The sequence below is a fragment of the Myotis myotis genome, unplaced genomic scaffold, assembly GCF_014108235.1.
Source record: "Myotis myotis isolate mMyoMyo1 unplaced genomic scaffold, mMyoMyo1.p scaffold_m19_p_14, whole genome shotgun sequence".
Lineage (NCBI taxonomy): Eukaryota > Metazoa > Chordata > Mammalia > Chiroptera > Vespertilionidae > Myotis > Myotis myotis.
Window position 1 is genome coordinate 44,208,703 of NW_023416318.1, and position 23,655 is coordinate 44,232,357.

At 53.7% G+C, this 23,655-nt stretch overlaps 1 protein-coding gene across 3 annotated transcripts in view; it reads left to right on the forward strand.

Annotated features, from left to right (window-relative positions):
- The window catches only part of OTOF (otoferlin), a 72,212-nt gene that overhangs the window by 27,276 nt on the left and 21,281 nt on the right, over positions 1-23,655 (forward strand). For 2 of the 3 annotated variants that reach the window (XM_036335123.1, XM_036335122.1), the window contains exons 6-14: positions 6,813-6,886; positions 8,522-8,648; positions 9,612-9,666; positions 15,006-15,137; positions 19,623-19,685; positions 20,116-20,200; positions 22,061-22,220; positions 22,552-22,738; positions 23,188-23,374. In XM_036335123.1, the coding sequence (XP_036191016.1) occupies positions 6,813-6,886; positions 8,522-8,648; positions 9,612-9,666; positions 15,006-15,137; positions 19,623-19,685; positions 20,116-20,200; positions 22,061-22,220; positions 22,552-22,738; positions 23,188-23,374 (1,070 nt within the window). Of the gene's footprint in view, positions 1-6,812; positions 6,887-8,521; positions 8,649-9,611; positions 9,667-15,005; positions 15,138-19,622; positions 19,686-20,115; positions 20,201-21,941; positions 22,221-22,551; positions 22,739-23,187; positions 23,375-23,655 lie in introns of those variants that run through there. The other variant, XM_036335124.1, reaches the window with a different exon arrangement.

The following is a 23,655-nucleotide window of genomic DNA, read 5'->3' on the forward strand; positions in this document are numbered from 1 at the left end:
GCGAGGCCTGGTCTCTCTGTTCAAGACCGCCTGGCCTCCGCCCCAGCCAGTGACAGCCCAGCAAGGTGGCCTCTTCCTGCCAGAGTGAAGCCGAGGTCCCGATTGGGACCCAGCCTCTCTCCTCTCTTCTGTTGAGAACACAGCCCAGCACCCTCCGTGTCCAGAATTCATGCCTGCAAACTTCCTGCTGACAGGAAGCTGTGTCCAGGCCTGTGCTTCCCAAATGCATGATTTTTACCCCCAAAAAAGGGGGAGCACAATTGTACTACACTTAGAGCACAGACAGGCAGAATCTGGGCTAGTAAAACATTGTCCAGAGGTCACCAGCGATGATGTGTGAAATGCAGGTAAGTGAAGGGCGCATGGAGGGATGGGTGGGTTTTGAGAGGAGATGCCTCCCTCTCACTGCAATCATCTCCAATCTCCTTCCACCCTTTCCTTTCCAAGTACAGTGGGGCCTTGACTTACGAGTTCAATTCTTTCCGAGACCGAGCTCGTTAAGGAGCTCATTAACTCAAATTACTCTGTCAACTCAATGCAAAAAATCGGTGAGAGACAGCTGGTATCTCAAAAAACTTGTTAGTCGGGACACTCATAAGTCAAGGCCCCACTGTAAATGTATTCAGTCCCTGTTCCGAAAAAAACACACATTAATGGAACTGAATTTGATACTTTTATAGGACAAATATGTTTTTCTTCTTTGCACTTGAACCACTCCCCGTCCCCCCCTCCCCCCCCCCCCCACACACACACCCACAGACGCACACAGATCGAGCTTAGGAACCCCTGGGAACCTCCTGGGAGTCATAGTAATAAGGTCAAAGGAACCACGCCCGTGACAAATGCGGCTGGACCTTTGCCTTCAGGCAGCTGTGGGCGGGGCGGCATCACCCAGGCCAGCTTGGGGCCTGCCCTCCTTGGACTCCAGGCTGGGTGGGGTGGGAAGAGCCTGCAGATTGGCCTGGGGAGGTCCAGGTCTGAGTTCTCCAGCTCTGCCTCCTACCAGCCTGGTGGCCCTTGGCCAGTCACATACCCTCTTCCTGTAAAACGGGGGCCCGGACAAATGAGACTCCTCCCTGACTGCTGTTGGGAGAGCCAAAGGGATGACTGAGGGACAGGTTGTAACTGGGGTGCCCAGTGCTACCCCATGTAAGGGCTGGTGACAGACAGGTTCTTGGTGGCTGGACAATCAAAAGGTCAGGAATCTGGCGGGAAATGGTGAGAGGAGAAGCCGAGACCTGGTGGGGAGCCATGGAGGAGGGTCCCCATCCTCTGTCCCTTGTAGGGGAGTGTTGGCAGGGGGCTGTCTGAGATGGCAGGTGGGCTGAGAGAGGGTTTTCTGGGGACAAGATTGGAAGCCTTGTGAGGGCCACCAAATACAAGAAAAGAAGCGCTAACTCTGAATAATCAGAAGAGCTAAGTTCGAGTCCCATCCTGCCTGACTGCCACTAACTAGCTGAGTGACTCTGGGGAAGCCACTAGCCCCTCTGGGTCAGTACCGGGAATGGGGGGAGCATCCTGGCTCCCGTCCAACTCCAAGTTCCTGAGGGGCCCAGGGATACTCTGGATCCTGGGGCAGTGCCCATGGGAAGCAGCTTTCTGGGGCCTCTGGACAGTCGAGAGGGCTGCCCACCTGGGCGGCTGTGGCTCACACAGTGCCGAGCAGTCCCTCTCTCAGGCCTACAAGGGTGGGCCAGGCTGTGGATGGAGCTTCTTCTCAGCTCTGGTCACCCCACTTCACACCAAGGGCTCTCACACAAACACGGCCCGTAGCTGGAGCTTCACAGCACCCTGGCCAGCGGGTCCCCTTACTCACAGCGTCCTCCGCACCTCCCCAATCCCAGCCGTCAGTACTGCAGAGAGGGGATGAGTCACCAACCCCAGGGGCACTCTGCTCTCGGATGCACAAAACCGGGGCTCCAGGCCCTTGCATGTCAGTGTGTATTGGCCTCAATCTCCAAAGAGATACTCAGCACACATGTGCGCATGTGTTTGCACGCACTCACATGCACACATTCTCCCTCTGTGTGAGGCCAGTGAGCTGCACTAGGAGCCACATCATAGGAAGAACAAGGAAAGGAGAGGGCTTTTGTCTCACAGCCGCCCTAGAGGCTTGGGGCTTTCCTTGGATTCCCTGTACTCGAGACTCTCTCCTTCTCTTTCTCCGCCTACTGGCCCTCCTGCCCTCCACGGTCCCACCTCCTTCTGCCCACCTTTCTTCTGAGAGGCCCTCGGGGCCTGGAAGGACCCCAGTCCACTGGAAGGGATTAGGGGAGGAGTAGGATGGCTCAGGCCTGGAGGGTGGCCAGGCTCCCCTAACTGAGTTCCCTGTGACCCACATTCAGAAATCACTAGACCTTGGGTGGAGGAAATTAGCTGCTACCCCGAGGCCTCTGCCCTCATCAGCACTCCAGGTCCCTCTCTCCCCAGCCCTATGGGATCCCTGCCCTACAGGCTTAGGTGTGCTGAAGTGAGAGGCTGTGGGGCGAGGGGACTGTGGGACAAGAGGCCAGTGGGGAGCATGGGGGTCAGCAGGGCCAGGGGCTAAGTCTGCAGTGTCTCTGGCCCGCGCCCTCTCACACACGTCCCCTTGTCTCCTCATTTCTTCTCCCTACTCAGCAAAGGCAAAGAGAAGACCAAGGGAGGCAGAGATGGCGAGCACAAGTAGGTGTCCCAGGCCAGGGCGGAGCCCAAGGGCTCGAAGGGTCCTCACCACAGGGTGCGGATGTTGGGGCGGCCCATGTCGGAGGCTTAGTCATTGGCTGTCCTGGCGGAGTCAGCACCAGGGGATGGCAGGGAGAGGGAGGTCTCGCCACTTGACCATGGGAGTGAGGGACAGGGAGGTATAAGGGTGGGTTGGGCAGTGGCCGGGCCTTCTGATTTCCATTCCCTCCTCCTTTCAGTGTCTTGATTCTGCTTCCACTTCCCTGTTCAGCTCCCACCACTGAGTCAGGCCTTAGGTGTCCCTGTGTGGGAGGGTGTGAAGTCAAAGGAGTTGGGGAGGCTCAAGAAGCCAATGACCACCTTCAGAAGGAAGGCAGGGCTGGGCGGATGGACATGAAGTCCTGGAGGCCCAAGGAAGCCTAACTAAGGGGTGTCTCACAGTACAAGCACACAGTAGGTCCACTGTAAAGGCTGGTTCCTTAGCACTGCTCTATTCTAATCTCTTGCCATTTCCAATTAACACATGAGATAAAGTAAGCTGGCATTTACTATTCTAACTTCACGTGTCGGGCCTTAGGTTGATTAAAAGGATAGGAAAATGGGACTCCTAAGAGGAGATTAAACAAGTTGAAACTCTTTAGCCTAAAGAAGCAAAGTGTGGGAATTGGTGTAAAGGCTCTGGACGGTTATTGTGTGGCAACGCTGTTCATTTCTATCTCCGCTGGGGAGAAGTCAGTGGAAATAGGTGAAAGTTGCAGTAAAGAAAATTTAAAAATAGAGCCACAGAGACACCCCCTCCCTGTGAGTGTGTGAAATTCTGGGGGAGTCTGGTTTGGGGAGATGGGAAATCTGTTTCCATGACGCTCTTTGCTCGGGCCTTGCAAGGGGGTGGGTCATGGGGGAGAGCTGAGGAGCCAGTCCCCTGGCAAACATGGGGGTGAGTGCATAGGGCTGCCTGGCCTGCCGTGCGGCAAGGGCACATGTGCCAACAGGCCAGTTTGGAGACAGGTTCCTGTAGGAAGGGCCAACCTGTCCTGCCTGGATGTGAAAAGACATTCAAAACTAACTGAAATTCAACACACCCTGAAAGATGACTGTAAAAGCTGCAGTGATGACATTACTGGTCCTGGAGCGTGGACAATAAGAGAGAGAAACCCGCAAAGGAGCACGTGGAGAACAGTTCCCCAAGTTGACATTTACTAGTAAGTGATCCAGAGAAGACCCCCACACTCTGCTTCTATGCCGCAGCATTTTGCTTCTCCTAAGGCTTCAGCTAATGGGACCAGACAGTCCCATTGAAGGCCGTCTTAAGGAGAAGCCTTGGGCAGCCACGGCCAGCTGTTCATTTTCAGACACGTCCCTCTTAAGTCACAACCTCCAGAGTAACAGAGAGACCAGACTGATGGGACCCAGCTCGCTACCTTTAGTTTGGCCAACGTTCCCAGACATTATGAACACCAAGGTCTCCTCAGGACCCCCAGTGCATCACCCAACCACAATGACATCCTTCTAGATCTGAGCCATGGAACCAGCAAAGAAATCATCAGGTCTATAGATGCAGAAAGAGTTTGAGTGAACTAACTTCAAAAATCTTTTCTCTAGAGAGAAGTCATGGTCCAGCCCCGTGGTCGGCAAACTGCGGCTCTCGAGCCGCATGCGGCTCTTTGGCCCCTTGAGTGTGGCTCTTCCTAAGCCTTAGGAGTACCCTAATTAATAACAATGGACCTACCTATATAGTTTAAGTTAAAAAAATTTGGCTCTCCAAAGAAATTTCAATCGTTGTACTGTTGATATTTGGCTCTGTTGACTAATGAGTCTGCCGACCACTGGTCTAGCCTGTAGGCGCATAGCATTCTGACTTTGACGAATCCAGGAAGGGGAAGCCCAAATGTGGTCATAAATCCTCAGTGGATCCTAGAGGCCCACCACCCTGGCCCTGTTTCTCCTACTTTCATGCAGCCACGAATAAAAGAACCACTTGGTTGCAAAATAATTTTTCACCAAGTTGATTAGTGGCTTTCTCGCCACATTACATCTTTAGTAATTAAAGAACCCCCAAGACCAAATGCAGAATTTCAGTTTTAAAACCCTCAGCCACCAGTGACCTAATCAAACAATTAGATTTTTAAAAAGTACAAATCTTTAATCCACTTGGATAATCTTCAAATTTCACTGATTAACATTTATTTCAGTAAGAACCTCTGCCCTTTGCCCAGGGTAGCAAGCGTGCTGCTTCCCATTACCTGGCGCTGTGAGCGACTCCAAAGGCATCTATTTTCCTGCTTGAGAGCACCTTCCGCCCCCTCTCCTCCCAGTATCACACCCCGGAAAGCATGGTGCTGGAGAGCGCAGGCGGGTCAGCCAGCCCCGCCTCCTTTCCCCTGCCTGATGCCTTTGTAGGAAATCATGAACATGCCAGGTGCTTCCTACACTGTGAGCTGGTGCCACATGAAAGGAGTGGTTTTGGTTGCTCTCTCGTTGGGAGACAGTCACACACCTGTCCATGTCTTGCCGGCAGATGAAGAGGAAAGGAAAGGCCTGGGCCTAGGACCGGGCCAGGTTTGAGGGGATGAGATTGGCTCTCCAACCCAGAGTAGAGAGGCCTGAGGTTTCTAGGCTACCTCCACCAGGACAGAATGGTCTCGCCCAACTCACGTTAACTAGCATAATGCGCACGGGCCTTGGATAAGTAATATGCCTGTGGAATAACTATTGGGAAAACATTTCTGGGTTTATTCACTGAGCTAACACATCCCAGAACCTTAGGAAGCTACATCTATATAAGAAAAATGTAGTGGGCTGAATGGTAGCCACAAAAACAAAGGTATGTCTGTGTACTAATTCCTGGAAGCTGTGAATATCACCTTATTTGGAAAAGGAATCTTTGCAGATGCAATTAAGTTAAAGATCTTGAGATGAGGATATCATATTGGATTATCCAGGTAGCCCCTAAATCCAATAACAAATGTCCTTGTAAAAGATACGAAGTGGAGAAATTTTTAAAAAGAAAAGAAAAAGAACAGCGGTCCTGAGAACCATAGTGAAGCCTCCACAAGGAGATGCATGGCCCACAATGGGTGGCTCAGCTATAGGTGAGTTTAGGGTTCGAGCCTGCCCCTCACCCCACGTGGGCCTACAGGAGGACAGGGCCACACCCAGGAGGAGGGGCAATGGGAAGTGGACGGAGTCAGGTGTCCAACTAATGCAATATTAATGGGGTAATGGAATACTGCACTTTATCCCATGCTGAACCTACTCCTGGTCCCTCCTGGCACCAGGGATCACAGGCTCGGCTGCGGGGATAGCACAGAAGGGACAGTGAGGACCCCTGCCCCTTCCCTCAGCCCCCCCGACGGCAGGGCCTTTCACCTGAGGGCACAAGGCCACACCAAGCCAGAGGAAGAGGTAGGAACTATGGAGTCTGCCATATGTTCCTGGGGACTGGTGGAGGGGGAGATCCCACAGTGAGAGGGGGCAGACCGAAGGGGCCTTTTTAAAGCCAGCACCAAAGACAGATGGGAAAGAGCCTATTTCCTCCTTTTCACTGGGGACCAAGGAGGATCCCAGGGAACAGGGAGGTTGGGAAAGACAGGGCCGGCTTTGAGCACCAGGGCCATCTCAGAAGTGAGCAGCTAGTTTCAACCACATCTCCCAGCACCTCGGCCTCTGCCCCTCTGAGTCCTGTTCCTGACTTCTGTTCTGATGCTTTGTGTTGGGTTGGCTGGCTTACTTTCCACCCAGTATTGGGGGGGGGGGGGAGGGGGGGGGTGAGCAGGGACATAGAAGAGCAGCTTGGGGGCACTGGCGGAGCTTGGAGCTCTAAGACTGGACTGAGAAGGGCTGAAGGCCCAGGATCCCGAGGGGCTGCAATTAAGCGGTGCCTGCCAACCGCAGGCCACCTTCTCAGGTCGCTGGCTCCCCACCTGTTCCTCAGTGGTGTGAAGGCCTGGGCAAGGGAAGGGGTGGGGTTTCCTCTGCCCGAATCGCCCCTCTTGGCTTCCAGTTTATCTCAGTACCAGTAGGCGAGGGGATGGGGTTTGGGTGTCCTTTCCCTCGCGTTTTCTCTCGGGTTTTGCTCTTCTGTTGGTGTGTCTTCCTCCTTGCATCCATCTCCCTCCACCTCCTCATTCTGGCGGCTCCTCTCACAGAACCGGGAGGCGCGTGTTCTCCGCCATGAAGCTCGGGAAGAACCGGCTCCACAAGGAGGAAACCCAAAGACAAGGTACAAACGCGTGCACCTGCCCTTGGTCTAGCCATCTCTCCGCACCTGAGACCAAGCCCCGCCTCTCTGCAGTCAGAGTCTCCTGTGATTGGCCGGAGGAGCCATGTGGGCGTGGCCTGGCCTCCCATTGGCTGGCGGGGGAGCCAGGCCCTGACAGTGGCCCTCAGGCAGGGGTCGCTGTGAGGGCTGAGGGTTGAGGATGGAACCGCATCTCTGTTGGTTCTCAACCTGGGGGTCGAACGACCTTTTCACAGGGGTTGCCTAAGACCATCGGAAAACACATATATAATTACATACTGTTTTTGTGATTAATCGCGATGCTTTAATTATGTTCAATTTGTAACAATGAAAATACATTCTGCATATCAGATATTTACATTACGATTCATAACAGTAGCAAAATGACAGTTATGAAGTAGCCACAAAAATAATTTCATGGTTGGGGGTCACCGCAACTTGAACTTTATTAAAGGGCCGCGGCATTAGGAAGGTTGAGAACCACTGGGACTCTAGACTCTAGACTAGAGCTGAGCAGAGCCCCTGCCCAGGGGCCTGTTTATGAAAGGCTCCTCCCGCCCTCTGCCCATTCTGCCCTCCATCGAGAAGCCTAGAGATTTGTAGTTAGAGTAGGGATAACAAAAAGCAGACGTTGTTCGGCCAATTCCTTATTCCTGGGGCAAAACCTGACTCCGAGAATGTTTGCCCAGATCCTGCCTTTTCCCTCTCACTGGGCTGCAGGAAGGCCTTGGGGAGAGGGGCAGGGTGGGCCCCCGAGGCTGGAGTGGCCGGTGGCACTGGCCCCCCTGGAGCAGCAGGCTGGGAGGGGGTGAGACAGTTGTTTAAGAGGAGGACAGGCAGAAAACGGAGGAAGGGAGTGGATAACGTGTGTAGCTGTCTCACCCAGGTCCTCGGAGCACCTGGCTGCACTCCCCGTGTCCACTGTGTGGCCCACTGGCCCCAGAATCCCTCTCCCCTCCTCCTGCCCCCGTGCCAATTCCAGCTGTGGAGAGGACACAGCTGCTGGCTGAGGCCCAAACCAACGACCTTTGGGTGGCTTCTTAGAATCATCATTTCTGTGTCTCGTTGGATTAATACAAATTAGTGCAGGGTCAGGTTCTGAATTCCATCAGCTATTTTACATGGATAAGTTGCTTCCTAAGCCTGTTTCCCCATGTGTGACATGAGAATAGTGCCCATGTTGGGGGGCATGACTATGAGGACTAGAGATATGTGTATAAAGTGCCTGGCACATGGTAGCCACTCAATAAATGGTAGCTATTGTTATGAGTGGTATATAAGTATGTGTCTTTTATTTCCTACCTCTTCCATGAGGCTACTCAGTGCTTAAGTAACATACAATAAAAGAGTTACTTTCTATTAAAATTTTAAAAAGCAAAGCCAGATATAATTAAAATCAATTTTTATAAAAGCAAAACCAGATATAATTAAAACCAGATATAAAAGATCAAGATGAGGTAGGAAAGTCTGTAGATATACAGGCTATAATATTCTTAGCAGATGCTACTAGTTATACCTTAAATTTAATTGTTAGCTTCCCTGATGCCAAAGCAAAAGGGGAAAGACCGTCACTATCCCACCGTCCCGCCCACCTAACCAGCCTTTCTTCTTCCCCAGATGAACCAGCAGTGCTGGAGATGGACGACCTTGACCGCCTGGGCATTCGGCTGGCGGAGGGGATGGATCCAGACTCTGTGTCTCTAGCTTCTGTGACAGCTCTCACCACCAATGTCTCCAACAAGCGGTGAGTGGGCAGAGCTCCACATCCCCAATTGCCCCCTCACCCCCAATCAGGCAGGAATGTTAGAATTTGGGTTCATCTGAACCTGCCCCTTTCTTCTTCTCCTGGCTGTCTCTCTCAGCTCTCCTGCGGCAAGTCGGCACAGCCATGGTATACTCAGCCCCACATTGGGTGCCTTATGTGCCAAACCAGCTCAGCCAGGTTCGGTGAGCCTGAGAGGGGGCAGTGAAGGATTGAGAAAAAGTCAGACAAAAGAATAAAAGCTGGGTCTGCGTGGGATGCTGTCCTCTGTGATGGAGAGAGCTAGCGACAGCGCCACGGACTACACCCCGTGTCTTTATTTTATGGCAGATTCCACAAGGCAAAGTAGGGGCGTGGTCAAGATGTTTACAACATTCTCATGGGTTTCAATCCTACTCAGCTACCTGCACCTGAACTCTATCAAGCCCACATCACTCAGGCACGTGGGGCCACGTGTTCGGACCATAGGTTCAAGCTTACAACTACAGCTGTTGGCTATAATTGTGCCGGAGGGCTCTGCCCTCCAAGCTGGGACTTGCACGTGGCCATGAGGACTGGGCCCTCTCATTAGTCCAAGGCTTGAACCTGTCCAAACACTGTAGCCGCTCTCCACACTCTCCCTGCAAAGGCAGAGTGCAGCAGTTATGGGCCTGTTCCCAAGGCACCGAATACCTCCAGGCCCAAGGAAATCACAGAGCCATCCAGCCCGTATTTGAACCTGCCGTACTGATGCCTGCCTCCCTGTTAATTATGTTATTGCTTAGTCCTCTCTGTTGGGGCCTCTGAAAACTACTCCCCATTCTGTTTGACAGTCCTGGGTGTTTGAAGACCACAGTTCTGTCCTTCTGCCCTTCTCCAAAATCTAACCACGGCCAGGGAGGGCCCTCCTCCTCCCCTGCAAGCAACCCCCTTACACCAGGCCTGACTGTACGTTCTCCTCCTCAGATCCAAGCCAGACATTAAGATGGAGCCAAGTGCCGGGCGGCCCATGGATTACCAGGTGGGTGGGCCAACTAGAGTCCTCCAGCCTTTCAGACTCTGCTCGGTGCGGGTAGGGATGTGGCCGGCTAGATGTGCATTACAGACTCTGTGGAGGCAGGGATCTGGGGGTCATGGACAACCTCAGCCAGATATAAGTCCCTCGAGTAAGCTTGTCCCTAGGAGGCACATAGAGAAGCGGCACAAAAAGAGAGGTACAAACCCAAAGGGGAGATTGAAAACTCTGCTTCTGCTGCTCAGAGCCCTCCCAGGATTCCGTGTCCAGAACTGGACTTCGTACAGTAAGAGGGACCTGGAGAAACCGTAGAGACCAAGGAGCACCCCCTCCCTCCAAAAAAAACCCCAACAATCGAGCCTCTGAAGAAAGATTTCTTCGGTGCATTTTTAAAAATTGTTGTATTATTTTAATGCTGTAAGGAATGTCAGCCCTGGTATAGATAGCGAGAGGGTGTTTTCTCTTGTTTTTGCTCCTCTGTATTCTCTGAAATTAACACTTAATTTTTTTGTATGTTCCTAAAACTGGAGACAAAATGGCTAGGACAGGGAGAGAGCTACAGCTGTAAGACACTGTGGCCACAGTGCAGACCGGTCGCTGCTGGGATAAGGCCGTCGGGGTAGCTGGACAGCAGTGCGGCCCTCCCAGCCTGGGACGTTATGGGAGCACAGCTCCGCCGATGCGGGGCATTAGACAGAGAAGACACGAGAAGCTGTAGGCACGTACAGGAGAGACTTTGTTGTAGATCGAATGGCCATTGCTGCTACAGGAGCCACCTGACAAAGTAGTTTTTCAAAGTAGCCCAGCCCCCTGCCTGGTCAGTGGTAACTTATATACACACCAAACAGAGGAGGCCTCGTGCCAATCAGGGACACACGTGCAAACGGAGGAGGCCTCGTGCCAATCAGTGACACACATGCAAACGGAGGAGGCCTCATGCCAATCAGTGACACACATGCAAACGGAGGAGGCCTCGTGCCAATCAGTGATACACGCTCAAACAGAAGAGGCCTTATGCCAATTCGTGACACTCATGCTACATTAACAAACAGGTTACATCCTCGCCTGCACGTATGCGTATGATGGCAAATTGGCCTTGATCATCTGGCGTACTCTGATTAGGGTTCCCACAGACCTGATCCTCAGCTTGGCAGGACCACACCCTCAATTTTGTCTCTTTTCCCAGAGTTGCTCAGAGCCTAAGAGGCTGAATTACATCCACACACCTCACAATGGGCACCTGTACAAGCCAGAAGCACCTCGTGTCTATTTATAAACTGAAAGCAGGAAGGGCCAAGAGACCATCCATTGCTTAGACCTCCCCTTGGGGGCTAAGGAGACCCCCAGCTATAGGTCAGGAGACTCCTGGGTATTCCTAGCATTGAGTGGGTATGCTGTCTGGTGAGAGGGGACAGAGCCTTCAGGAGACCCCACCTGGCCTAGGTACCAGCGCCAGACCCCAGAATCAGTGTGAGTCCCCTCTCCAGGTTAGAGCTTATCTTTTATGCCCAATTCCCAGAGCCCTTGCACACCACCTCAAAGACAGCCCCACCTCATCTCGCCCAGGTGATGATGCCATGTACTAGATGGCACCTTTCTTTGTATCAAATACATCTGTTCATGTTTTCTCCAGGCTCACCTTGTTTCCCTTAGTCCTCACTTCAGTCCCTGACCATCTGTTCAGGTGGAAAAATAGCCCCAGACAGTGTCAAATGGTCCTGCCCCTGTGGTTTTAGATAACCTCAAGCCACTGGGCTTCTTAAAGGTTCGGGTATGGCACCCCCTCACCTCTCTGCAAAAATCCAAGCATAGAGTGTTCTAAGACTTCTGAGGGCTTTTCCATGGGACTGGGCTCAGGGCTTGACTCCTCTGTGTGCTGAGAACAGGAAAATTCCAAAGAACAAAGACCCCGTAGTCAGATATTGTGCCTCCACAGCGTCACCAGCCTGCCAGGTAAGGGCACACAGAAAATGGAGTCGTGTGGTTAATGGAACTGTATTTTCTGAAGGTTTACCGTATGCTAGATACTAGGTCAGGAGCCATTTAAGTTAATGTCATTCTTAGAACCCTCTAAATATAGGTATTACTACGTGCCATAGGTGGGACATTGAGAGCCAGAGAAGGTAAGGAGCTTGACCAGGTCACAGTCACTCAGAGCTAGATCCAGGGTTCAAACCTGAGGGTGTCTGACTGCAGCAGCGAGAACGACTCATTTCTCTCTAATTTAACCCTTTGGACAGTCGCTCCCTCTGCTCCCTGGTCAGCTTCGGCTTGCTGCCAGCTGCTTGTTTTCCAAAGCTCTTTCAGACTGCTTCCTGCCAGAGGCTTTTGTTAACTAAGCAGACACTCTCCCTCCAAACACTTTGCACACAATCTGAATGGAACAGAACAGTTGTCATTAACCTGGTAACTCGGGATTTCCTGACAGGTTCATTCACGTCTCAACTGCAAGTGTTAGTACACTTAGAGAGAGAGCGTGGAGGATGCAAATGTGGAATTATTCTTGTTTCCAGTAAATACAACATAGAAAGCAAGAAACCCTGCCAGAAGGAACTTTACTGTCTTGGAGAACTTGGCTTTGCTGAGTTAGAAAGGCCTCAGAAAGTGTGCCGCGCCGGCACGGCCAAGGGTGAACCTGAGAGGGGGCGGCGAAGGATTGAGAAAAGACAGACAAGAGAATGAAAGCTGGGTCCCGGCAGGAGGCTGCTTCTCTGATGGAGAGACAGCGATGACGCCTGCAACCCAAGTCTTTATTTTATAGCAGATTCCACGAGGCAAAGTAAGGGCGTGGTCAAGATGTTTACACTGTTCCAAGCTACTCAACTGCATGCACCTGAACTCTATCAAGCCCACATCACTCAGACACGTGGGGCCACGTGTTCAGACCATAGGTTCAAGCTTACAACTACAGCTGTTGGCTATAATTGTGCTGGGAGGGCTCTGCCCTCCAAGCTGGGACTTGCACGTGGCCATGAGAGGACTGTGCCCTCTCATCAGTCCGAGGCTTGAACCTGTCCAAACACTGTAGCTGCTTTCCACAAGAAAGCACAGCCAGTTGGTGACAGGAGAGGGACTTAGCTGAACTCAGATTCAGGAAGGATCCTGAGGCCTCAGAACAGTGAAAAGACCATGGCATACTCCTACCCCCTATTTCCTCTGTTTAGGATGTACTAATGTGCGAGCCCTGTTATGATTATTGACATCTCAAAAGTGAGAAGCCACACAGTCTCTTCCTCATGAATATGCAGTTTCCCATCAGAGTGAGCAAAGGTCGGCCCTTGGCAGAGGTGTTCCTGGTGGATGATGAAGTCTTGAGTCTATTCCCTCAATATGCAAGTTCAATATTCTCTCTTCCCAGCACCAAGACCTTATACGTTTTCACCTCCAAACATCTCTCCAGTTTCCACCTCTCTGTCATCTTCCTCCCACTGGCCCTAGACCCCCAGCCTTGACTGCAGTATTGCACCCACTTCTTCTCTGGTCTCCCCACCCTCAGATTACCTCCTCCACTGCATCCTCTACCATCTTCTCAAAATGCAGATCTGGTCATGTCACATCTCTGCCACCAGGAGTTGCAGGAAGGTAAAGGATATTTAGAAGAAAGTGCTAAAGGGGCATCTCCTCTCATCTCCAGCTCCCAGCTAGTGTTCTTACAGCATGATCAGGTCACTCAGAAGCAGGTCACAAAGCACTATGACTCTTGGGTTCTCCCAAGACAAAGGTATAGATTTACATTTAGCATTGTTCCTTGCGATGGCTTTATGAAGCCACCTAGGGATTATGTGTCTTATCTTGGAAGGAGAAGGTGGAATAGCCAATTACGAAAAGTGCTTCTTGATCAGCTGTCAGTCGGACCCACTATGGCTCTATTTGCCCCTTCACCTTCCATCCAGGAAAAATAAAGTCCTCTGCTGATGATTATTTTATAATCATCAATTAATGGGAGGGAAGGTGGCCAATCCCCTCCCTCGTGTTTTGTGCGTTTTGTTTTGTTTTTAATTTCAAGTCCCAGTGATGCATTCCCCTCCACAGAGCGCCGCCTGGGGCAGGAGCGGCAGGATGGCATTCCCAGAGCATAAATATGTAAATATATGCTGCTTTTAAAATAGCACCGCAAGAGGCTACACCAGCACCAGGCAGTGGCCTCAATTGTGCATTCTCCGGGTTCCCCCTGGGGCCACCACTCAGCCAGCAAAGAGTACCCTGAGCCTCTCTTCTCCCTTTTACTTCATTCAACCCTCTGCCCTCCTCCTCTCTCCACCTCTGACCTCCTGTGTGTCAGAGGTGCCAGCCAGGGCTGTCTGCCATCATGGGCTCTGCTCAGTGGAGGAAGGTGGAAACTCTGTTATCATGGCCAGGCCTCTGTTTGAAAATCATAAAATCGGACCAACTGCTCATATTGGGAAGGTTAATCTCCTGATGGCATGTCTACAGTACCTTATTATGCCAAATCTGTCTGTCTCTTCCTAGTCTTGGGTTACCTCCAGTCCTGTTTCTGTTGTTGTTTGGTTGGGTTTTTTTTAATGGAAGGGAGGAGATGGGTTAATTGTGGGAAAATGATGAGATTTAAAAATATATATTTGGTATAAAAAGTTTCATCGGGGTCAAAACTCTATAGACTACTGTGCAAAGAATATTCTGGAAGGACTTCTAATGTTTATTTACTCTCTTCACAGCAAACTCTGAGTTACGTTAATTAGCTCTATTTCCTTCTGAGCTCCCTTAAGAAATGGTGATTATTGAACCTCAGCGCTCCAGATTCTGAGCTCCACTCCCTTGGTACTTCCAATTCCAAACAGAAATGCTCGAGTTCATAGTTCAAGTGCCACTTCAATTAGTAAATGTTCCAGTTCTGTATACTTTCCTAGCAACATTCTCATTGGCATCGGAGTTTCTATTTTTCTTAACATCTTTTGTTTTGATGTGTAAACTTTTCTTGGCCTTTCGCATATTTATAAGACTCTCGTGGACACGGTGGATGATAATTGTTGTGATTATTCTTCTTTATGAAAAGGGAAAATGATTCTCTTGAGTGAAATCATATTTAGAAGTTGCATCAAAGCACAGCAATTAAAATACCAGATCTCCAAGAGGAGAAGCATGAAAAGCAACCTGTACAGTTTCACTAGAAGAAATGTGCTGAAGGAAATGCTAATTCTAGCTCAGCAAAGCCCATTTTGGTAAAATGCAAGTTCAAGAGAGTCGACCGAGACAATCGTGAGCATCAGACAGACCCTGTCTTCTTGGGAGACCAACCACTTAACTGAAGGCTGCCTTTATGCCGGCTGAACCAGCTCCAGGACTCACACATCTTTCCCTCTGGCCTCCCTCTCTCCTGCCTGCAGGTCAGCATCACGGTGATCGAGGCTCGGCAGCTGGTGGGCCTGAACATGGACCCCGTGGTGTGCGTGGAGGTGGGCGATGACAAGAAGTACACGTCTATGAAGGAGTCCACTAACTGCCCCTACTACAATGAGGTCAGTGCCCGTGGCCCTAGGTCGGGAAAGGGACCTCCCAAATGCGGCAGGAGGCTGGGCCCTACCCCTACCTGGGCCCAATAGGAGCATCTGGGAGTCAAGAGGCACAAAGGGCTACCAGCAGGGGTGACCTTGACCTACCCTGTTCCTACCACTAGAACACTGACCTGCAGTCTAGAGTCTATGAACCCCAATCTAGATCCCAGCCTGACTCTGGTCTGGCCGGGGCCACCCTTTGAAAGGAGCACCCCCCAGGCACTCCCGTGCAGCCCTCAGCAGTGAGTATCTCTGTGAATCTCACACCCTAAGGCCTGGCCCCAGCCCTTTCCCAGGACAGTGCCCTGGAGCAGTGTCCCCATTCCAGGCCCTGCCCGTGGTGGCACTGGTGCGTTAATGAACACTTGCTGTGCGCCAGGCACTCTTCTGAATGCTTTAGGTGTGTCATCCCTTCTGACTCGCACAACGGCCAGAGGCTGTCACCATGAACCCCATTTTACACCTGTGGCATTGAGGCTCCTGGAGAAAGAACTTGCCCAGGTGCTAAGCACCAGGGTTGGGCTCTGCCTGCACACCCTCCTGTGAGGCTGCCTTTGTGCTGCCTACACCACTGTGGGGCTCCTCCCAGAGCCCTGGCCTGGAGTCTTGGGGTGAGAGAGAGAGAGAAAGCCAGGTGCCCACTCCTGTTCTTTGCAGCCATTTGAGGCCACATCAAGGTCAAAGGACCTCAGAGACCTTCTAGTTCGGTCTCCCCGTCTTGCTGAGATTAGAGAGTACTGTGGATGGAAACGGGCCCATCCTGTCCAGCCTCAGCCCAGCACTCTCTCTGCCACCTTTTATGGCCACCCCACACCCACCACCTTGACTCTGGGCTCCAGGGGTGAACCCATCTTAATCATCTTTGGTCCCTGGCCCTCCCTTTCCTGGAGGGGGCATCTAGTCTGCTTTTCCCCGTGGCTCCAAAGGGGTGCCAGATTGGCCCAAATAAGGCATCTGTGCCCTGTGTCCCAGTGTCTGTCCTGAGGAGTGGTGAGGACTGAGGGGGCCTTCTGTAACTAGGGCGAGGGCATCTCTTGGGAAACTGTGGGAGCACCAAGCCCTGCATCTTCCGTTAGAAAACCTGGCACACTCTGCCCTTCGTAGGGGCCCAGTCTAGGCTGGGGCCTGGCCAAAGTCTCCTGTGTGACCACAGACAGACCTGTTCTCACAGCTGGTTTCCCGCAGGCCCACAAGGGCTAGAAGGTCAGCCCCCCCCCCCCCCCCCACCCCACACACACCCCATCCCAATGTTCTGGCTCAACGTCTCTGACACACCTTATGTCAGGACTCATCCCTGACTGGAAAAGCCTTTAGCCTAGATAACGGCTTCTTTCCCCTGACAGACATGGAGACAGGTTCCCTTGGCCTTCCACGGTTATTTGATAGGGGCAAAGCCGCATCACCTTGCACCAGCCCAACGCACCTCATGTTTCATTCAAATGGCTTCTTCCTTCCCAAGGAAACAGTTGCTCTCCCTACTCTGTGGTTCCCCAGCAAACTCCTACTCACCCTACAAGGCCCAGCTCAAATGCCCTTGCCACTGAGCAGCCTTCCCTGCACTCTCTGGGTCAGAGGTCAGTGCACCTCTCTCAGTAACGTTTCTGAGTTGTGGTTGGTCCTTCGTGTCCCTGTCTCCCTGCTGGCCTGGAGGCTCCCTCCCAGTCTCCTGCATCGTGTGGCCCAGCGCAGAGCCTGGCATGTACCTGGAGGGGTTGGGGAACGCGCTGCTGAATGGATACTCCCCCAAAGGAAGAAACAGACATCTGCTGAGCATCTGCTGTGGGCCGGGCCCATGTCTGCCAACACGGGGCTGTAAAGTCAACCGTTTCTGCCCCAACGGGCCACCTCCCAGTTTCAGCCTCGAAACCACTTTCCAAACTCCATATTTATGTCCACTAAGACTATTCGTTTCACTCAAGCGGATCTTAACTTTGTTCGTGGTCACAGTTTTGTTCTTTTTCACAAACCACGTAGCTCTGATTTACGCCGTTCCTGTTTCCTCTAAAGCAGTGTCTCCAGCCCAGCACTATGGTGATTTGGGGCGGGAAACTTTTGGTGTAGGGAACTGTCCTGTGCATTGTAGGATGTTAAGCAGCATCACTGGCTTCGACCCAGTAGATGCCAATAGCGATCCCCTTTCCAGCCGTAGCAACCAAAAATGTTTCGATATTGCCAAATGTCCCCTGGGAGTCTCAGCATGTCTCGCCCCCCCCCCCCCCATTAAGAAGCACCACCCTAAACTATCTTCCCATGATTCCTCCCAACCACATTCCTCTTCGTTGAAAAATCTCCTCCTGGTCCCAGAGGTGTACTGCTTCTGGCTAATTCTTAGTTAAGGAGAACCTTCCTTTGGCTCCAGTAATCACAAGAGAGAGAGGTGAGAACCATCGACATGACTTAGCAGATTTCTAAACGGTTACAAAAAGAAAATATGCTCAGGAAGTGCAAGGAATGTGACCACAGACAGCTCCGAGAGGGCAAAAGTCTGGTTGTGCTCAGCTGGCTCGCTCTCCTGGGACTGGCACAGCTCTCAGGCACCTGGCCGGCCTTGGCCCGACTGCCTGCTCTGGACCCGGCTTTGTGTGCAGGAAGGCTCAGAACCATGCCCTCCCAGAACTACCTGACCAGGCCAAGACCCCTTCTCTGTGGATGCATCTGGTCCCGACCACTGGCATCTTCCTTCTGCCTGAACCACCTCTCCCCTTTGCCCTGGATCTTTCTCTTGCTGCATCCCAACGAATCTGGCATTATGACATTCACTCAACAACACCACCCACTCTGCCTTTACGTCCCTTTTGGCTCCACCTTTGCCTATAAGGTGTTCTACTCTCACATATTCTAACTACAGCTACCGGAAATCATGTATGCTCAACACAGGAACTACACATCTGACTATCTCCTATCTATCCAACTATCCAGCCATCTAGCTATGCCTTTCCTCAAGCCCACATATCTCCTTAGTGACCACCTCTCCCCTCCCATTCACAGTCTGACCACGTGAGTTGTCCCCACTTTCTCACCTCCCACTCACGCCTCAATCTCTACCATCGTTTCTGCTCCATGACTTCACTGAAACTGCCCATCTTTAACTGCACCAAGGACCGGCTGTCCCTCAGCGCAACATCCACCCCCTCTCCCTGACTGGCCGGCTCCTTTCATCCGCTTGCCGGTCCCTCCCCGGGGCCCTCTGGGACCCTCTTCTGCCAGCTCCTCCCTCCCCACCTTTCTTGGCCTCGCTGGCTCTGCCCACTGCTGAAATGCTGTGCCTCTTGGAGCCCTCTCCCGGGCCTGCTTCCCTCCGACACACTCCCCGGGCACCTCCCCCATCCCAAGGCGTCAGTTGGCATCTGCGTGTCTGGCTCTCCACCGTCTCTCCAGAGCTTCCGTCCCCCACCTGACATATTGCTGCCATGCTAGCACCTGGTGCTTGTTGGGCGCTGACCATGGGCACCCCTGCGTGACAGAGGTCATCTCATTGAGACTTCAACACCACACACCTGCTCTCCCCGCCCCTGTGAATGATGTCCCTGGCAGGTCAACATGACAGCCCTGAGTCATTCTCCCCACATCACAGAGGGATAAACTGAGGCTCAGAAAAAGCAGCGATGGGTCCAACAGTCAAAGCTCGGTCTGTCCGTCTCCGCAGCCATACCTTCACCCACAGCCAAGAGCAGATCCTCCTGAGATCTTCCCCCTAAATACATGGGCAACATTTCATCCTTCTGCCCACAAGTTCATGAAAGCGGGGTGCCTCCTCTCCTCCCCTCACCCTCATTCCCTGCACCTGCCCACCAAGGCCAGAGAGATGGGTGGGCACCGCCCCTGGGAGGGGCAGCTCCCAACTTGAGAGGACAGTCCACGCCCACGGCATTTGCCATTCCCAGCGGTTTACATGCCTTTGTACCCCAGATTCATCGGTTCCAAAGCTCCCCTGTTTTCCGTTTTAACATCTCCGAAATGGGCTGCATCTCCTGTGGCTGAATGGCGATGCCTATGTAGCTCATATAACCACAACATATCTTATAGTCCCAACACATCTCTAAGGAGGGTGTCATTGTCCTCCTCGTTCAGCTCAGGAAACTGAGGTCCAGAAAATGTTGCCCAAGGCCACACAGCTAGAAAGGGGCTAAACTGGGGCTAGAAACCCAGTCTCCCGGCCCCCATCCCAGGGCTGCTCCATCGACTGCCCCCCTCCCTCCCCCTCCCACACTCGGTGGCACTGGCGCTTCCTAGGGGTTGGGGTATGGCCCTCATGTTGGGGCCCAGCCTCCCACCCGCCCCGGGTCAGGGAGAACCAGTGGCTGCCACTGCTGCTCACCTGAACTTGGGGGCTCAGGGGAAATGGCCAGGGTGCAGACAGGCACTGCCAGGAGGGAGGGGCCCAGCACTGCCCCCGGGTGTTAGCTGCTGCCCACCCGGTGACAGCGGCCTGGGTCCTTCCCCCTCCAGTACTTCGTCTTCGACTTCCACGTCTCTCCTGACGTCATGTTCGACAAGATCATCAAGATCTCGGTGAGTGGGGAGCAGCCCCTGGCAGGCAGGCCTTCAGCTCACACTGCACCTTCGTGCAAACTTGGAAAGGGCGCCCCTCGGGGAAAACCAGCCACAAAAAGGCAGCCCTGCACCCAGACACACAGCTGGGCAAGCGGGGCGCAGGCTGGGTTTGAGCCCCTCTGTCCCATAGCTGGGTGGCAGCACAGTGCACAACCTACTCACCTGTACTGGCAACCAGCAAAAACAGGCCAGGGCAGGGGGGCTGATCTGAGCCTCGGCGAGCCCCCCACCCCCGTGCCTGGCCAAACACTCTCCTGCTTCACCCAGAGGCTTGGGTCCCCAGAAAGACTGAGGTGGTGCCACCATCAGTCACCCCACCCCTGCCCCTGCCCCTCGAAAGCCTCAGCCCCGCCCAGCCTGACTGGTGGCTGGTGGTTCTGCCCGGAAGGTGATTCACTCCAAGAACCTGCTGCGCAGCGGCACCCTGGTGGGGTCCTTCAAAATGGATGTGGGAACGGTGTACTCCCAGCCCGGTGAGTAGCTGCGGCCCGACCAGCATCGGTGCACACGGCTCGGGGAGCGTGGGCTCTCAGTCTCCCCACCCCGGCGGTCCCTGGCTCATGCATACACACACCACACACGTACGCACACATAGGTAAGCACATCCACACCCCGGAGGTCCCGGTGGGGCCGTGAGCACACACAGCCATGAGGGATGCAGAGTGATGGGTGCTCCGCCTTATATGCACCTGTCTGCTGGCACCCTGGGGAGCCCCAGAGCTGCAGACTGCCCTTCTGCTGGCATGTGTGGCATCACCCCTTCTACAGTTGAGGGGTCTGGGGCTCTGGGAAGTGCCAGGGCTTTCCCTGTCTCCCAGCTGGTCTTGGGTGACACCGGGCTATGTGACTCCTGGGCCCCCCGCTGAGCCCACTGTCCTCAAAGCCCACCACCTGGGCAGCTGGAACCATGGGCGTACAGCCTGGCACGGGGCTCCCCTAGCCCTGAAGGGAACCCGCCACTCAAGGTGCAGTCGCAACGCCATTAGGCCTTTGGACAGTGGCAGTGCCATGTCAGCCAGGCGGTCGCATCGGACCCTCACAGAGCAGGGAGGAGGCACCAGCCGTCCTTTCCATTTCTGGGCGAGATCAAAGCAGCCAGGAGAAGGTAAGCGGCTGGAAGGTGCCACTCAACTATTACGTTGAACAAATTGGAGCTTTTTCATGGTTCAACCTAATAGACTCTTGGCTGGTACACATCGTGGCTGCGACTCAGACAGGGGGGACCTGCGCCTTGTTAGAGACGGGTCTGAGCTGCGGTAGAAGATGAAGGGGAGAGAGGGGAAGAGGGAAGTTCTGAGCCTTTCATGCAGCAAGGCCAGGGCTTCCCTCTGTTCGCAATCAGCTTTAAAGTGAAGCTTAAGCCCAGCTGGTGTGGCTCAGTGGTTGAGCATCGACCTATGACCCAGGAGATCACGGTCCGATTCCCAGTCGGGGCACAGGCCCGGGTTGTGGGCTCGATCCCCAGTAGGGGGCGTGCAGGGGGCAGCCGATCGGTGACCCATCCTGGAATGGCCTCTTCCCGATACCTGTCCTTTCCTCCACACTGTCCCAGGTCCTGGGGTTATTGGGGTGACACTGCCCTGTCTTTAGGAGGCTTTCCGTCTGAAATTGGACAGACAATAAGTTGTTCATCACTTGTCCGTGAGACAGGAGTGTGCTTATGGAACGGCAAGAACAAAAGGGTCAGGTTTAGCAATTCCGAGGAAGTCAGCATGGAAGAGGAGACACTTTCGCAATGGAAGTAGACATTTAAGCAGGGAGGAGAATGGTTGGGGCAGAGGGAGAGCAGAGATGAGATCATCCCAAGCTCAAAGGCCAGCAGTCACAACGGCATGAAGGTGTGAAATAGCGAGTGAATTATTCAGAGGGGTCAGCAGCTTTGCCTCGCAGGAGCACAGGGATGGGGTGGGACGAGCAGAGTGAGTAGGAAGAGCTGTATCCGGAGGCCCCACAGGCCATGCTAAGGTCTGTGGTCTTACCCTGAGCACTGGGGAGCCCCCAGTGAGAGAGGGGAGCCTCTCTGAAGGCTCTGCTGGCAGCTGTGTGCAGGTGAGCGCAGGGGTTGGGGTAGGAGGGCTGCAGATGGAGGAACCCATTAGGAGGCGGTCACACCACACACCTGGATACAAGCCCTTGTCCCAGCTGCCCCTGCTCAGGGACCTCTGTCCCCCTGGCCCAGAGGCAAGCAGAGCAGTGGCCCCTGGCCCAGGGGCACCCGATGGCTTCATCTGGGGGCCAAGAAGGCTCTCAGCTCTGCAGCTTTGCGGCCTGCCCTGAGTGTGGGGGCCCCTGGGAGGGGGCGCAGGTGCAGTCCCTGCTCCTCGCCACTGCAGAGCACCAGTTCCACCACAAGTGGGCCATCCTGTCCGACCCTGACGACATCTCGGCTGGGCTAAAGGGCTACGTGAAGTGTGACGTCGCAGTGGTGGGCAAGGGGGACAACATCAAGACGCCCCACAAGGCCAATGAGACGGAGGAGGATGACATTGAGGGGTGAGGCTCCCATCTTCCCCCAGCCTGAGACCTGACCCGGCCCATCCTTCCCCAAAGGGAGTCCCTTGGGTGGACTGGCTCAGAGTCGTACCTTCCATCCCCAGCCCCTGTTCTCACCCACCCCCAGACAGCCCACCTCTCCCTGGAAGGACTCTGGCCAGGGCTGGGGCCACCTACGCTGGCCTCAGCACCCACAGACTCCTTGTCACATGAGAGGAGGGACTGGGCAGAGCAGGGGCTCATGGAGATTGTCCCAGGCCCCAGGGGTACGTAGATGCTAGGGCAGGAGCTGGGGTGCCCGGCCTGGTGCCCTAGCTGTGTGTGGCGGCAGGAACTTGCTGCTCCCCGATGGTGTGCCCGCCGAACGCCAGTGGGCCCGCTTCTACGTGAAGATCTACCGAGCAGAGGGGCTGCCCCGCATGAACACCAGCCTCATGGCCAACGTGAAGAAGGCGTTCATTGGGGAGAACAAGGACCTGGTTGACCCCTATGTGCAAGTCTTCTTTGCTGGCCAGAAGGTACTGGGCTACAGAGTGCAGGGGCTGGGATTTGGGGTGACGGGCATCAGATAGATGTGGGAGCCTAGGGGCTGACATGAGGCAAAATCAGAAGCCAGGAGACTGGCCTGAGAAGGGAGGGGAGTGAGAGATGAGGGCGGGCCAACTGAGAGGGGCAGGGGGCGGGGGACTGGGAACTGTCTCAGCATGGACAGGCCTTACGGAACCCTCCCCACCTCTGGGTCCTGGAGACCAAGAACTGAGGGGGAGCATCGAATGGAAGGAGAGTCTGAGAGGCTGGGGTGGGGGAGAGTGGAGGAGATAAGTACACACCATCTACATATACACACATGCACACATACACCACATATACGTACATACACAAACATGTATACACACACCACACACATGCACACAAGCACATACACGCATGCTCACACACAAATCCTATCGCTCACTCCCTCGCACAGGGCAAGACCTCGGTGCAGAAGAACAGCTACGAGCCGCTGTGGAATGAGCAGGTCGTCTTCACGGACCTGTTCCCCCCGCTCTGCAAACGCATGAAGGTGCAGATCCGCGACTCGGACAAGGTCAACGACGTGGCCATCGGCACCCATTTCATTGACCTGCGCAAGATCTCCAACGACGGAGACAAAGGTCAGCAGTGGCAGACGGAGGGGGGTGGGTCCTGAAGGAAGGAGTAAATGAATGAGACCCCCCTTCAACCACCACCATCTTGCACCCCGGCCTGGAAGGTGCTGGGCACAGCGAGGGCATGGCAGCGGCTCCCACCTCAAGGGAGAGGTGGAAAGTCATGGCTAGGTCTGCAGAGCTGACTGGCCTGCCGGAGCCCGGCTGCCTGGATTCGAACCCCAGCTCTGACAATGAGCCCCTGTGACCTTTGTACTATTCCCATCTGTAAAATGAAAATAACAATT